At 42.0% G+C, this 15223-nt stretch overlaps 1 protein-coding gene across 1 annotated transcript in view; it reads left to right on the top strand.

The window, feature by feature from the left end:
• The first annotated feature begins 1641 nt into the window (after positions 1–1641).
• The window catches only part of LOC120792788 (cytosolic carboxypeptidase 4), a 161927-nt gene continuing 148345 nt past the window's right edge, over positions 1642–15223 (top strand). Inside the window, exons 1-3 of the mRNA XM_040132123.1 lie at positions 1642–1702; positions 5418–5433; positions 8897–8905. Coding sequence (XP_039988057.1) covers positions 1642–1702; positions 5418–5433; positions 8897–8905 — 86 coding nt within the window. The remainder of the gene's footprint in view (positions 1703–5417; positions 5434–8896; positions 8906–15223) is intronic.

The following is a 15223-nucleotide window of genomic DNA, read 5'->3' as shown; positions in this document are numbered from 1 at the left end:
TGGTTACGTGTGAGTTTTAGAATTGATTTTAAAAGTTTTTAAGGCCTTGAATGGTCAGGTTCCTGCCTATATCTGTGGTCTGCTAACTGCTCATGAACCTGTTTGGTGCTTGAGATCCTGTAGCAGGGCCCTACTATTGGTTCTTAAATCTTGCCCTGTGACTAAAGGTGACCGGGCCTTTGCTGTCCGGGGCCCTCAGCTGTGGAACTTTTTTACATCTCTTCTTATAGTTAATTCTTATCTTACGGCTTTCTCTTAACTGTTGGACATTTGTTATAACTGTTTTTTAATGATCAAATATATTATTTTATCTTTTACATCTTTTTTTAATTCCTTGTTTTACCATGAAGCACTCTGTAACTTTGTTTCTGAAAGGTTCTATATGAGTAAAGTTTTTTTTTTTTTTTTTTTTTTTCTGTGACCCTCTGTGGAGTTCAGATGTGTTGTGGTGCATATACAATGTTACACGGTGTAGACCTACCTACGGGCAACTATTCTTATCTAAATAGATGGAAACCACAGTATAGGAACCTTAGTTCATGCTGCAGCCCACCAACTCACACTCTGAAACAGCACGCATACTGGATCGCTCCAGCTTGTGTCAGCACTACACAACAGCCAGATCCACCTGCCCACGTCTGTTCCTCCTGGACGGGTGGGTTAGGGGGAAAGCCTCCACTCAATTCATTCTAACATGGATTGGCGGCAGAGAAAATTTCAACAGTCCCAGTTCATTTGGAAAACTCAGAGGAGAGGCTAGCATAGAGGCTGATTTAATAATAACCGTGTGACGAGATTAAAGCATGTAAGCCTGTTATTCAGCATGATCTAATGATGATGATGATAAATATTTTAAGCTTTCACAACAGCCAACTTAACATAAAAGGAAATGCCATATTTGTGGGACTTTTGTGCATCTATTGCACATAATTTATACTGAATCTCTCTCTGGGGTAGCAAGTGAGGGGGGGGGGGGGTCTGCAACGCTAGACCCCTGGCATCCCTTCAAAGACAAATGAACACCACAAATGCATTCCCTCTACTCTCACCTGTGACCTGGCTCTACCATCCTCTCTCTCTGACCCACGCAGACAGGCTTCAGTTTGATGTCTTTTACAGCAGGTTGTCAGGAGGAAACAGTGGAGCCACTGACTCACACTCTTGACAGGGCTGATTTACATGCGCACAGTGTTCACCTTATACCACACACACACACACACACACACACACACGGTGGGGCTATACATTCACCCGCCCTACCCCCCTGCGCACGCACACGCACACACACACACACACACACACACACACACACACGCACGCACGCACGCACACACACACTGCTGCTCTGTTTGACATTTGGGCTTCTAACCAGTGGGCAGGCAAAACGCACAAGGGCATTTTTAAAGCCCAGCCAGGTGCTTACAAGTGCTGCTCCCACACTCGCTCTCCCTGCAGTCATACGCAACAGGCCGGGGTCGCTCTCACACTCGCTCCCAGTGAGAGGAGAAGAGATACAAGGCAGGGCAGGAATCTCTTTGTATTGCCTGTCTATCCATTGAATCCTGAGCTGTCTGGACCAGACAGACAAACAAGGTGGTAGACACACACATACCTGCAGAGAAACCTTTGGAAACAGTCATAATGTTTGCTTACGGCCATAATAACTTTACCTGGAATGGAACTCTGAGGGAGCTGGAGGGCAGCTACCCAGCCCTCTGCGCAGGTAGGCACAGACCGAGAGTGTGTGTGTGTCCATGTGTGTGTCTAACGTGTATTTATATCTAATGAGAGAGAAAGAGAGAGCTGCAGAGCCGATCTGGCAGCCCCTGCGAGGTTGGCACGAGTCACTGGGTGCTTCTGAACATCAGAGCGGAGCAGAGCTTTGACTGGGCCAGAGCCACTTGTGCCCTGCCCTACAGCTGAGCAAAAACCTGACCTTTCAGTGTGTTTTCAGATTTCATATAAAATAACAACATTTAACTTTCAAACATATAATTCTAATTTCAACAGTTGCTCACAGGTTGGAGTTTCACACCTTTTAACCCGACACTGGGACTCTCAAAGCCATCTTCATCGTTACAGTCGTCATCTTCGCGGAAATAAGTCACCAAGCTGACAAATGCTGCTGTGGGTGTCAAGATGCAAACAATGACAAACAGTTATGGAAAGCACTTTTTCTCTGCTTTGTCATAGACAGGCTTCCCGCACAACAGAGCTCTTGTATCCAGTGCTGGTCAAGCTGCGGCGCTATCTGTGCTATGTGGCTCTGTTATGTCCTGAATGTGAGTGTGCATTCTGTGTCTTGGCTCCCGACAGTGGGATGGGATGTCGGATCAGAGGCATAGCAGAGAGGAGCAAAGTAGCATCCAACAGTCTAATGAGACATAAGAGACTTGATTATGCTGAAGGAAAGTTCGAGTTTGAGTTTCATTCAGCTGTGAATGAAACTCAACGAGGCAACAAACTGATACTCTCGGCATTAGACTGAGGGTGTAGCAGTGAGGGTTTCCAAGATGAAAGCCTGGGCTGTCAGTAACAGTCAAAGCCTGTGTCAGGAGTCAGTCCCTCTTTACTATCTAGTACACCACCTTTACCGTCCTCCATCTTGTTTGAGTGTCTGAATGCTGGTTTGTACGCTACTTTCTGCTTACAACGGCATGCGCAGCATTTTATCGGTTAAATTACAGTCAGGGATGACACCAAAATGAGGTGTCCAAAATCTCCATTTAACGCTGACTATGGGGTAATTGTCGGGTGTCTGTTGTGTAGGGAGCAGTGAATGGGCGAATAAGGGAGTGATTTGGGAAACCACCCAGCACCTACCTCAGGCCTCTCTATGTCCCGAACATCAGCTGCATCAGTGTGTGAGTGCTGCTGCTGCCAGTTAAGAGTTCAGTAAGCTCCACACGCCTTAGTTAGCGTTGCTACACCTGTCAAGTTTCACACTCTCACACTGCACACAGTTTACAGGGATAATGCTTTCGGGTTTACCTTCAAAACAGACCCATGATTTCAGACAGAAGTAGACAAAATCAGTGATGGCTGTCCATCGAAACTGTAGCCGGTTCCTTCATTAACACTAACTCTGTGAGCTGTATGGAAACTAAATGTCCAGCTGACTTTTTCTTGAAAACGAAAAGCATCCAAAGGCTCTAAACTAACATTAAATCTACAGAAATGACATTGTGCTAACTCAGTGCAACGATGGAGGAAAGCTGGCGGCGGACAGGTGAACAGTCGTCATCCTCCCCAGTTGATATGAAGACAATGGGGACGGAGGAGAAGCTTCGCTCTTGCAGGGTGGAGCCAGTTAGCCACTGTAAGAGTAAAAGTGTAATCTGAGACTGTTCCCTCCGTAACATAACCCCAGTCACATGTATAAGAACTTGGACAGACATCACAAACATCAGGTTTATACTCTTACACTGTTAGTTTTTTCAGATGACTTTCTCTTTAGCAAGACAAAAGGACTGGAGGGCAAGTACTGACTGCTGACGGCGACAGACATATCGTATCTCTGGAGTAAACGTAGACGCAGTATCGTACAGTACACAGTGGGTGCATCGTAACCTGTAAACACACATTATAATGTTGTTAGCTAGTTCTACGCTCCACCTTGACTGTGGAAGTCGCCTCAGGTTAGTTGGCCACGTATTTTGACAGGAGCAAGAACCTTATTAAATCATTTCCTTACACTTTTCCTGTTGTGTTTTCTGTTTTGAACAAACCACCATCCACAGTCTTTGGCTAGAGCTGCATTTACGGCGCTGCAAGGCTTGAGAGATTTGCTGGTTATAGTTATGGCTGCCATGCTGTGATTGGACAATCAGCTGGAACAGGAAGGATTTTACTCCTCCATTTCAGTCTAAGTGTTGGGAGTGTCTTGTTGGTTTATCTGCTGGCTAAAATAGGTTTTAACTGACAGAAACCACTGTGGGTGTGCAGCTACAGAGAACGGCATTAGGGTAAAAGGAGTGAGAGAGTCCGAGAAGTTTGATTTTATTACGGTGGAAAACCGTCACGGTTCAGAGCCGTAAAGTGTCCCTGCCCTAGTAATGAAACGGAGACTGCACAACCGCCGTGCTGCTTAGGTAGGCCAGTCGCAGCACAGTATTAATAGAGTTCAAGTGTTATGTAAGTAATGCTATTACACATGCACAGACAAGTGTCACTGTTGCAGCCATTTCATGTACTCTGGCAATGCAATGTTTCCTTGTTCCTCTTTCATCAGCTCTGAACAGAATGGATGTGCAGAGTGCTTTGAGCGGCACCTTTGATGGTTAACATCAGTCCCGCGTTTCGTGGTGAGCAACACTACACGGACTGCCTTTGTTCACGTGCACACATTCATTATTCGGCTCAGGTCCGTATTGCCTAACGCAACATGACGTCTGAAGTGTAGTGTGTTAGAGGTTCAGGAGTGTGAGAATTTACTATCTAGTGGACTTGTGAGCATGTGGGCGTGTACAAACCCATGCAGCACATGTCATATACAGTACAACGTGTGTGTGTGTGTGTGTGTGTGTGTGTGTGTGTGTGTGTGTAGGTTGGGACCATTGCTTAACTGCTGTATCATGTTAAGTTGCTATAAGAGAAGTAAAAGCTCAGATCCTGTTTTAGCTTCTTTTGCCCTTCAGCCCTCACACACACATCACGCAGTTTTACTGCACACCCTCCACTTGTTTCAACTGCTTCAGGTCATATCATGTTATCATGTCCTCTGTTAATAAGCCTGTATACAGTGGCAAGAGGGTTTCACTGTTGATATGTTATTGATTGGTATAATAAAATATAATATTTCTGCCAGTCTTATGTGTTTTGGTGAAAAAGTTGCGGTGATAATAAATAAACCTGCCACGGCTCAGAAAACACAGGAGTCAAATGCATGACTTGGAGACACCAATTGAAAGTTCAAATAGTTCACCTTTATTGGACGGTTACGCAGGTGAAGACTTGAGCGAGGGGTGAAGTTAGCAAGCAGTGATCAGTGACAGGCAGGCAGGAACTCCAGGCAACCGACAGCCGGGGACGGACTGTTGCCAGCCGGCTAACGGGTTCGTGCCGCCCCCATCAGTGCCCTGCATTTCTGTCAGAAAGAAATCAGTAACTGTCCCATAACCACTGGCAGACCCATTCCTCAAAGAAGGTTTGGGACAGCCCTGCACAGCTTTGCCCTTTCCGGTTCATTTCGGTGCACAAGATGCTTCTTACAGTCGGACGGTGTGAACAAGAGCGGTGCGGTCTAAGTTACGTGAGATGATAGTTTTCTCCTCTGTAGGTCGAGGTGGTTTGGTGACCAGCTTCTATGTTTGGGAAGGAGCTGTTTATGTTCACAACCACTGAATGAGCGGTTCAGGATCACAGGAGCAGTAAAAGGGGAAACGCTGATTTTTGCCCTGAAAGCATTCCCCTGCCAGACTGGAATGAAAAGCGGTTTGACCCCAACCTCAGCAGTTACTACCGTGACACTGCTGATCATGTATGCGCGCTCCTCATGCACCCTGTTACTATGGCAATGTCACGGAGAACTTACACAAGAGTGTGCGAGGGAGATGATGAGGGAAAAATGGAGTTTGAGGGCAAGAGTGTGCAAGTATCATGGCTGTGTCTGCGTGGGACACAGGTGAACATCGTAACTCAGCCGATCTGTTACCTTCGGCACGCACACAGTCACCTTGCTGTCTTTGCTGGCTGAATGTCTGCCTGTGTCCCCGAGAAGACACTGAGCAGCCATAAAATCTCTCCTTTGTATTAATAGTACACACAAGGCTTTGAAGGTCAGTTCTGATGGGAGGCTCCCGTCAGTCAGATTGATCACTATAATGCCCACATCTTTCTGGATCCATGTGGGAATGAAGACATTACGATCCAGTGTCTAATCATCCTTTTTATAATGATTATATTATATTATAATAATTGGTGCAGTTGGTATAGTGATTATGTGAGACAGCGCAGAGGTCAGACTAAAGATGGATCATTTTGGACGTGAAACTTGAATCAAATCACACACAGCAGATGAAGATTTAAGTCAGAGACTGCGCGATGTTCTTTTCTTTTATCACGGCTCGGGGCGTCACTGTCTGGGCTTCTATTTGTGTTCAGGCTGAGTGCCTTTGCGGGAGCATACACACCCTCACCTATAACTCTGAATATACAGGAAATTATTTTGTAGAATGTGCAAAGGGGAGAGAGAGTGCTTTTTCCCTCAGCAGTGGCTGCAGAGCTTCCCGCCAGGCTGCATTTAATCAATGCGCCGTGTAAGGTCATCTGTATGACAGCTGGTGATACATATGTGTAAATTTGTTTGTGATCGGCATAATTATCGTAAGAAATGTAATTATTTTGCGTAATGTACTTGTAATTAACTTATTAACGTCAGGTTCATGTCAGACTACGGGAACTGATGGACAGAAAACACTTCAGAACCAGTTAAACTGGCAATCCAGCAGCATTAGTGCCTCTGCTGTCCTCACACCAGCACCAAAATAGAATTTTTGGATTTGGCAGTCTTACCAGAGAGCCCTGAGGAGAAGCCATATCCAGGAGAGATAGTGACCCCTCATATGGAGACAGGCTGTGTAGTGGTTTGTATCGGCGCTCACACTCATTTTATCAGATGCTTTGAGGCCATGAAGCCAGAGCCTCCTTTGGTGCAATGAGATCCAAATTCTAGCAAACATTGAAAATAAGAGGACTAAGGCAGAAGAGGCATATTTGTACCAATAAAGTCTGATGTCACTGAGTGATGCCCCGCTACAGGTCAGCCCAACCCAAACATCTCTATGTCAAGCAACTTTAGCGTGAAAAAATTTGACTTGTCAATTCTGTCACACGGTCCAGCGCAAAAACTTAAAGCGGAGAGGTCTCAGATTTTCTGAAAATTGTTTCCAGATCTGTGCATCTCAGCAGCTTAAAGCAGCCTTCCATGTTTGGACTGAATCCTGGGATTAATAAGTGGAGTGCTGCTGACCTAAAAGCCCCAGTAGGTTGATACTGTAGAACAAGACCACAGATACCACATAGTCCTAAACTATTTAGTGGTTTATGGTGGGGAAGCAATATTTTAAAATCAATTCTTTGAGTTGGTAGTAAGCTGATGTTTTTTTGTGCCTGATTCCATTAACTGCAGGAAGGTTTTGGCAGATGCAATCATGGGTTGGATTTCACTTGATAGGTAGTCTATGGAGCCATAGTCATTTGTTGTAACAGATCATCATCAGCATGGTTGTGATTAGAATAACATATCATTTGAGCTAAATGGAGCATGGAGAAGTTAAACAAAAGAGGATTTGAGGGATTGACCATGTCAGAATTGCCTTGTCTGACAAGGTCTTTGATGTGCTCCTGAAAGCTCCTTCTGGCCTGATCAGCCTTACACATAAAACAGTGTGTGAAGGACCACGTCAGTATTGGTTGGGGTTTGACTCGAGTTTGACACATGTCACAGCAGGTGCACGATCACCTAATTTGACAGTGATCAGAAGAAACTGCTGTCTCACAGCTTCCTCCAAGGTTTTGCAGTCCTGTTAAGCAAAGATGTTGAACATGTTCTGTAGTCTATAGGGTTACTGACTATGGTGATGTTATGTTTAGGCAGTTACAACTAAGAGTGTTTACACTGTTTATAGTGTAGAAAGATCTCATTACTTCTTGCTTCTACACTGGACAAGGAGCTGATTAATCAGATGTTTAATCCTGCTGTTCTTGTGGAGAAGACAGTCTTCATTTAACAGACTAATATTGCCATGCCAGCAACCCTGTCCCCGAGAAATTAGGTTTATGAACAGCAAACATTTTGTGAAGGAAATGTAATGCTGAGCGGATTCTTTTACCATCAACCGAAGGAGGAAATGTTGTTAATAACATATCTAAAAATTCACAAAATGTTGATTCTGGATGTATCAGGCAAATATTCTGAGTGTAAAGGAGGACATTACTGTTTGATTACTGCTGATGTTTACGGTAACTGTTTTACAGTATGTAAGTGTATATATTTGTTCATTGTACTGTAAATTTCAATATGGACGCCAGGAAGAGTAGTTGTTGCCAAGGTAATAATTAATGGGCATCGAATACGCAATAGACATACTGTATGTGTGTGTATGTGGCAAAATGGACCTTTGCTGCTGAGAGGCGACTTACGCACCTTAATGTATACAAGTAAAGGACAATGGTTGCACGGCATATCTCAACAAATGAAATACAAATATCAATACAAAAGATAAATACTTTTCCAAAATTATTCTGTAAAAAACCCGAATTGATGACTAACGCTCATGTTGTGTAGCAGTGGATCGGTTTGATTCAATTCATGAATTCGTTGTTTGAAGAATGACCAAAGAATTTCTTTTACTGAAATCTGTGGTGAGCGGTGGCGACTGCAGGGGAACTGTTACACTCAGAGACACTCTATACAGTTGACAACAGTTGGGAGTTTTTTTTTATTTTTTTAACTGGTGACCCCTCAGTGACCCAGTCACAGTCTCATGTAGGGAAGCCCAGTCTTTAAAAACAACACAACGTTCCTGACTAAGAGGTGGTCATTATTATCTCAGTAAAGGCGATGATGAAATGCGTCCAACACTAATGCTCCCATAAAAGAGTGTTTTAAAGAGTAAATATTCTTTTACAGATTATTATGGTATATTAGAAGTTCAGAGCTTTTGATAAAATTGATAGATTAAGATCTTATCCTCTATAATGTAACCTAAAAGTTGAGAGAAAGCGTCTCTCTCTCTCTCTGCCTGTCAGTTTGGATGATCTGGCCTGTATGGAAGATGGTGGTGTCTTTCTTCATCTGTTTTTCTCTGTTCACTTCATCTGATTTATGGGTACATTTTATCACATAGGGCCTTCTGTGCTTCAAGTTTCAATTGCAGGGTGATTTATATCCGAGGGGGCCGCAGTTTTAAAGCAGAAACAGTTCAGGATCACTGCAATGGAGCTGTTGCACCATAAATAAACAAGAAAAAAATGTCTTAAGGCGATCAGCCTCTAAAGGCTGCAGTGATCATTACAAACAACAGTATGAATGAACATACCGATCATTTTTCTGCTCTTTCAGCATTTACCCGTAGGAGGGCTAAAAATGTCACGTTTGTCCTTTGGGCGGTACCAGAGGAGAGGTCATGGAAGCATTAAAACCAAAATTGACTTTCCCATACAAAACTAAAACTTAAAACAGTTCAAAATAACACTATGCATTGCTTATATCCATTACATTTACGTTTTATAATCTTGACAGAAGCACTTTGGCTGATGTTAGACATCCATGTTTGTTTTTTTCAGACAATTCCATATTTTTATGCACCAAGTCAGATAAAATGGAGGTTTTTCCCAGTTGTAACTATGACTTGGATGTCGACTTGAGTCAGAAATAGGTCATTACAGAAATTACAGAACTGTGCCTTGCGTCTGGACAGTAAAACTCTTATCAAGTATAATCAGTATACAGTGTAAACATGTAATAAATGGTGTCCAGTCAGACCATTTGGAACCAACCAACAACAAATAACAATATACTGCATACCAACACCTTGTGTGTTCATAAGACCAAAAGACACAAACCAATATTACTACACTGTCCTTTGGGTTTATTGACAGCTGTCTTCCACTCATCCCTCTTCCAAATCCTTACCAAATGATAGTAACTTCTCGGATATAATTTTGAGAGGATGGTGGCTTCTTACCTGTCATTTGGGGTGTGCATGAGAACGTGCTGCTCACTGGCCACTTACAACCAAGTTTCAACCCTCACCGACCTGACCCAAGCACAGGAGGAGGGTATGGAATGCAGGAAAGATCTGGAACCACAGCAGATGTAGGGTTAGGAGAAGCAGGAGACAAAACGGACTTGAGACTGGAAAAATGACAAAAGCCACTCAAGCCCAGAATAAGCCAAATAGACCAGTTTATATTTGACAAGCCAAGAGGGACCGAGGAGAACAGGTAACTGAGGTGAGCTGATAAAGATGACTTAACTGTTCAGTGTGGTTACCTGATATCATGATGTCCACTGGCTTGTTGCAACGGGTGACCCGATGGAGGAGGTGTCCGTGTAGAGCGCTGGCCTCCAGAGGCTTGGGAAGCGGTTCTTGGTCTAACCCCAACTGGTTGGCTAGTTCAATGTTCATGAAGTTCTTGTACACACCAGAGTTGACAAAAAAGGAGACAGTGAGGGACCGGGCAGGTAGAATCACCTGAGCATGGAGGAGGGGTTGAGAGGGAAGATCGTGAGCCTTGTTTATCAACTGTGCATAGGCACAGTTTTGTGCTTAAACCACATTTTGTGCACATTTATCAATTTCTTCTTTTGCTTGAAAATGCGCATTCATTTAGCATACCTCCTAACCAGGCGTACCACCAAATTCCCAGTGGTAGACTGGGGAACGAATCAATTCCTAAATTACAGATACACAATCCCCAGCTCTACTGTCAAGCATGTAATGTACATGTTGTAAACCATCACTCCAGCATTTGTGTTTTTATTTGGAAAACAATGTAATCATTTCAGAGTAAATGATGCCATTATTGCCTGTTTTGTCTTGTTTCTCTGGTTCTGCATTACTGAGCAACTGTGGCTTCATATAAGAGATCCAGTGGATCTGTTAATAACATTCAATTGTATACAGTCTGCATTAATCAATTCTTATGTTTTCAGTATCAGTCTTTTTATTAGACGGGTATATTTGCTGTTATATTTCAACTTTAAAAAGTGGAACAATTAAAGGAAATTAAAACAAATTCATAACCCCTCAATCACATTGAAGTGGTACTCTGCCAAATATATACTTTGTGTGCTCTGAAAATCTTTTGTTTGACCATCAAATAAAGGGAATCATCTGTCAATCACCTGTCCTCACACTGTGTCTTTATCTTTGGATAAAACCCTGTGGAAGCATCAAACAATAACCTGCTCAACTGAATTGCTTTTTATTTGTTACTGTGGTGATCTAAGCTGCTGTACAAGACATTATTAGAGCACATTTTGACATACTCGGTATTTTAGTGTGGAGACAGGCACGACTTCATTCCTTATGAGCATGTGCATCAGCGCAGTGGGGAGCTCATGAGGATTTGCACATTCTACATCACTGATGGTCTCACCACATTCCCTCGAAGCAACCACTTGTATGGCTACTTATAATGCTTATTATAATGCTTATAATATAATAATGCAGGAAGACATGACAAATTAGAGTATGTGCATGCTGGGAAAATTTCCCACATGAATGCACTGAGAATGCTACAGGATCTTGTTTTAATGCTATAGTATCTCAAACTTGTTTTCTGTGATCTTTCGCATATTTATTTGTTCTGTTTGCTACAAGTAACTCTACGCATTAAGACTCCAAAGTGTTGACCATATTTGGGGGTGTTTCTGTATGTAAATGAGTCTGTACATGCATGAGCAGATGGATATCGAACAAGTGTGATTTATCATTGTTCACTGTGTGAAGTTGCGCCTGCACAACTTTGATAAATACTAATTTTCTTGTTCCTATATTTTCTACACAGACATTTAGATCTTGTTCCATGCATGCTTTGATAAATGAGGTCACCCCCAGGATTGGGGGATCATCTCACCAGCGCCCTATCAACTATTGTTGAGCCCAGCCTTTTACTGGACAACTGGAGATGTAGTAGCTGAATTGTCACAGTAAAGGAATCCCCCCTCCTACGGGTAGCGCTGGTGTTCTTCAGGAGAAAGTCGAGTGCGGCCCACCTTCATTGGTTCTTCCGCACCACCAGGGAAGCTAGTAGATGGGAGACAAGGTGGTAAAGAGGCAGAAGTGGAGCACCAGGGAAGGTGAGGGAAAATCTGCCCTGTATATACACAGATGAACTGGACAACAACTCAACCTAATGCATTAAAAAACAATAGCTCCCCCAACAAGCAGCGATTCATAATAGCATGATGCCGAAAGGTTGTTCTTCCTCTTCCCCTCTCTGTGCCACTTGGGATTTGGTTAATATTTCACCAACTGGATTAAAACGTTATACAAATGACCTACAGCATCTGTAATTACCAACGCCCCTAAATGTGAACCATTTCAGCTACAAAAGAGGTACTTGACAAGGATGCCCATTATCTCCACTACTCTTCACTCTTCACTGAGCCTTTGGCTGCATCTATCAGGCAGTGTGACAGCATTTCAAGAATGCAGACCCTGAAAAAATTTGGATTTCCTTGAACTACATATCTTCATTTCAAGACGGTTTGAGGGCAAAAATTGGATAACAACAGCTTTACAACCATGTCTGTGGGAAATAATAGAAATTTGAGTTAAACAGTGCAGAAACGTAAAGAAAATGGGTTTTATACAATAGTATATTTATACTATAATACTATATTATGATACTATAATCATTATAGGTTTGTGCTGTTAAATTGAGCCTATGGGTCCCTTGTAATTACCAAAGAACATATACCTCTGTGGTACTCTGTAGGCCTACGTTGTTTGAATGTGATCAGGTCAGTCAGTTTTTGTTTGTTTTAACAGCACAGAGACATAATGTTAATCCTCTCCTGGACACAGTGGGTCGAACCTGCTCTTCCTCTCTCACCTCAATCACCTTCTCTCTTTCTTTTTCTCTCAGTCTCCTCATCTTGTCCCATATCTCTTCCGTTCCCGAAGCTGAGCTTTGATTGATGCAGACTTTTCATTTTTGTCTGTGTCAGTGAAGAAAGTAAACACAGGGTCAGTTGATATTTACATGTAAACCGTACGAGCCCCCAATAGGAGTATCTTGCAATGAAAAAAAAAATATATATAGGGGCATCTCGTTTTACCATGCATTTCAACCCTTTAGACAAACTGAATTGAAAGAAAAGCATTTCAGCTTTTGCTGAAAGTTGACATTGGATGGATGGAATAAAATTTCAGCTAGCTAGCTATTTAATTCACACAAGTGAAACCAACTAGCTAGTATCATGATGGACAGCCACTGTTTAAGATAGCATGACCCCACAGGAGCTGTTTGTCAGATGATGTCTGGGGATGAAAGGCACTGAACTACAAGGAGCCCGCTAGTAGAGTTCTCTAGTTACCTCTATCATGGATTCAGCTGCCTTTCCGATTTTGTTGTGTAAAGACCCACAATGTAGAGTAAAGACTTTGTAGTTACAAGGTTACAAGGAGAGATGCAAGTCAGCTATCTTGGCGTTGTACAATATCTTTGCAGCACTGAATTAAAGTTATGTTTAGGAAATTAATTCACAACTTTTATTATATACACCTCAGAAAGAATACTGAGGTCCCGACGTTGGTGACCTCAATGGTGGGTATGGCCACATTTTAGTTCACATTACAAACCCATCATCCTCTCTTGTATCTGTCCATAATCTGATCACTAGAGCAGAGGGCTGGGCTACCCCATTAACTGGTCTAAATCTGAGGTACTGCTTATAACTGAATTTAAGGAAAAAATGTTACATCTCAAATGTACAACCGAGAACATCAAATACCTATGCATTCACATTTCTCCAAATTTGGATGATCTGTTAACTTAACCGTTACTTACTCCAAGAAATAAAAGACCTAGAAAGATGTGATAAACTACCTTTGTCATCGATTGGCCAAATATCAAGAGTTAAAATGCGCATCCTGCCAAAATAACCTTTTTGTCATGATTCTCATCAGCCCTTCCCCAGGCTGGTTTTCCACTCTTAACAGTGCAGTCACAAAGCTCTCAGATTATACAACTCCAATCTTTCACAATCCACTTACACCCCACTATGGCTAAACTCAATGTTTTTAATAAACAATAAATTCCGTTCGCACAGATCTGAGCCCTCTTTTATTTCTTTAGCTTTTGCCCCACCACCCCAGTGTTGCTGTGTTGGCCATGACCCCTTCTCCTTCATCTGTAATAATAACAATATTTAAAACTATATGTATGCTTGTTTGTATTGTCTTGTGTTGTGATATTGTAAAATAAAAAATGTAATAATTGGTTTATAACAGACTATGATGTAGTTAGAAGCTGATTTATGGACACGCCCTTTATTACTGTTCAGTATTTGTTCTAACTTCTCCTATGAGGACATATTTCATATTATAACAGCTGTGTTTTACCATGTTGTCGTTCATTGTCCGTTTATCCAGGAGGAGTTAGAGTTGTTAACAAAGATATTAACGCTTATATCTACATTCTAGTCTATTAGAAACCAGTTAATGCCTCTTTATGTAGTGATTATGTAGGATCAGTGGGGGACATAGAGTGTTGCTGCCTGGACTTTATTTAGTAGATCTTAGCTTGTCATTACTGCCTGTTGTCTTGTGCAGTAAACAGGTTATAATTTTCTATCAGTGTCATTTTCATAACTACATTATTTTGATTTTAAAACAGAGGTTTTTTTTTTTAATTTTCTAAAACATTTAGACAGGAAAACTATTTCAATCCAGCTGTGTCATCAGAAACTGACATTGCTATACATGACAACTGAGGAGGATATCTCACCCTCCTTGCATCTCTCCTTGTGTTTTTTAGTGGGCGGGACAAAGGGAGGGAACGGAACCACATAAACATCCACAGACAGTTTCAGAGAAATCCTGCTTTGTTTTTAAGACACCATTTCATGGGCCAAAGTGTTGGTCGTGGGGAATCATCCTTTGAGGTCCATGAATATCCAACCTCAGACTCTACCTAGTGGGACTAAAGATTTAAAGGTTTGTATTTATCACATGCTCATTCAATATGTTCAGTGTGTAGTAAATAATTATAACAAGAGTAAAAATTAAGAAAAAGAAATACGATGGAACAAAAATGATTATCATTTTAAATGTTTTAAAATTAAATATGTATAAAAGTGAAAAAAAAAATTAAAAAATGTAATATTAAAATTTTCATTAGAAATATAAATTAAAAAATGAACATATATCCTATTAAAATGCTTAAGTGTATGTTATGACCATATAAACAATACAGTTCCCTGAAAGAAGAAACTTACGACATCGTTTAGCTATAAAATACCAGCAGAAGTGAACTGGTGAGCCAGCTGCTGAATGTGTGTTCATGTGAGCCGAGTTATAGATGGAAAAGCCAGAGATGCGTATCGCTGTCACAGCCGGTTGTCTGTAGGCATCAGTGGAATAGATTAGCTAGACAGCTGAAGCAACACACTGGGTCTTCCCTCATTATTGAGGAAGTGTGTGTGTGTGTGTGTGTCAAGCCAGAGGAATCCTGTGTGGGACAGAAGTGTGTCTATGACTTCACCTGT

Source organism: Xiphias gladius, chromosome 8 (genome assembly GCF_016859285.1).
Source record: "Xiphias gladius isolate SHS-SW01 ecotype Sanya breed wild chromosome 8, ASM1685928v1, whole genome shotgun sequence".
Classification (NCBI taxonomy): domain Eukaryota; kingdom Metazoa; phylum Chordata; class Actinopteri; order Istiophoriformes; family Xiphiidae; genus Xiphias; species Xiphias gladius.
The sequence above is the reverse complement of the archived record's forward strand: the minus strand, read 5'-3'. Positions and strand labels throughout refer to the sequence as shown.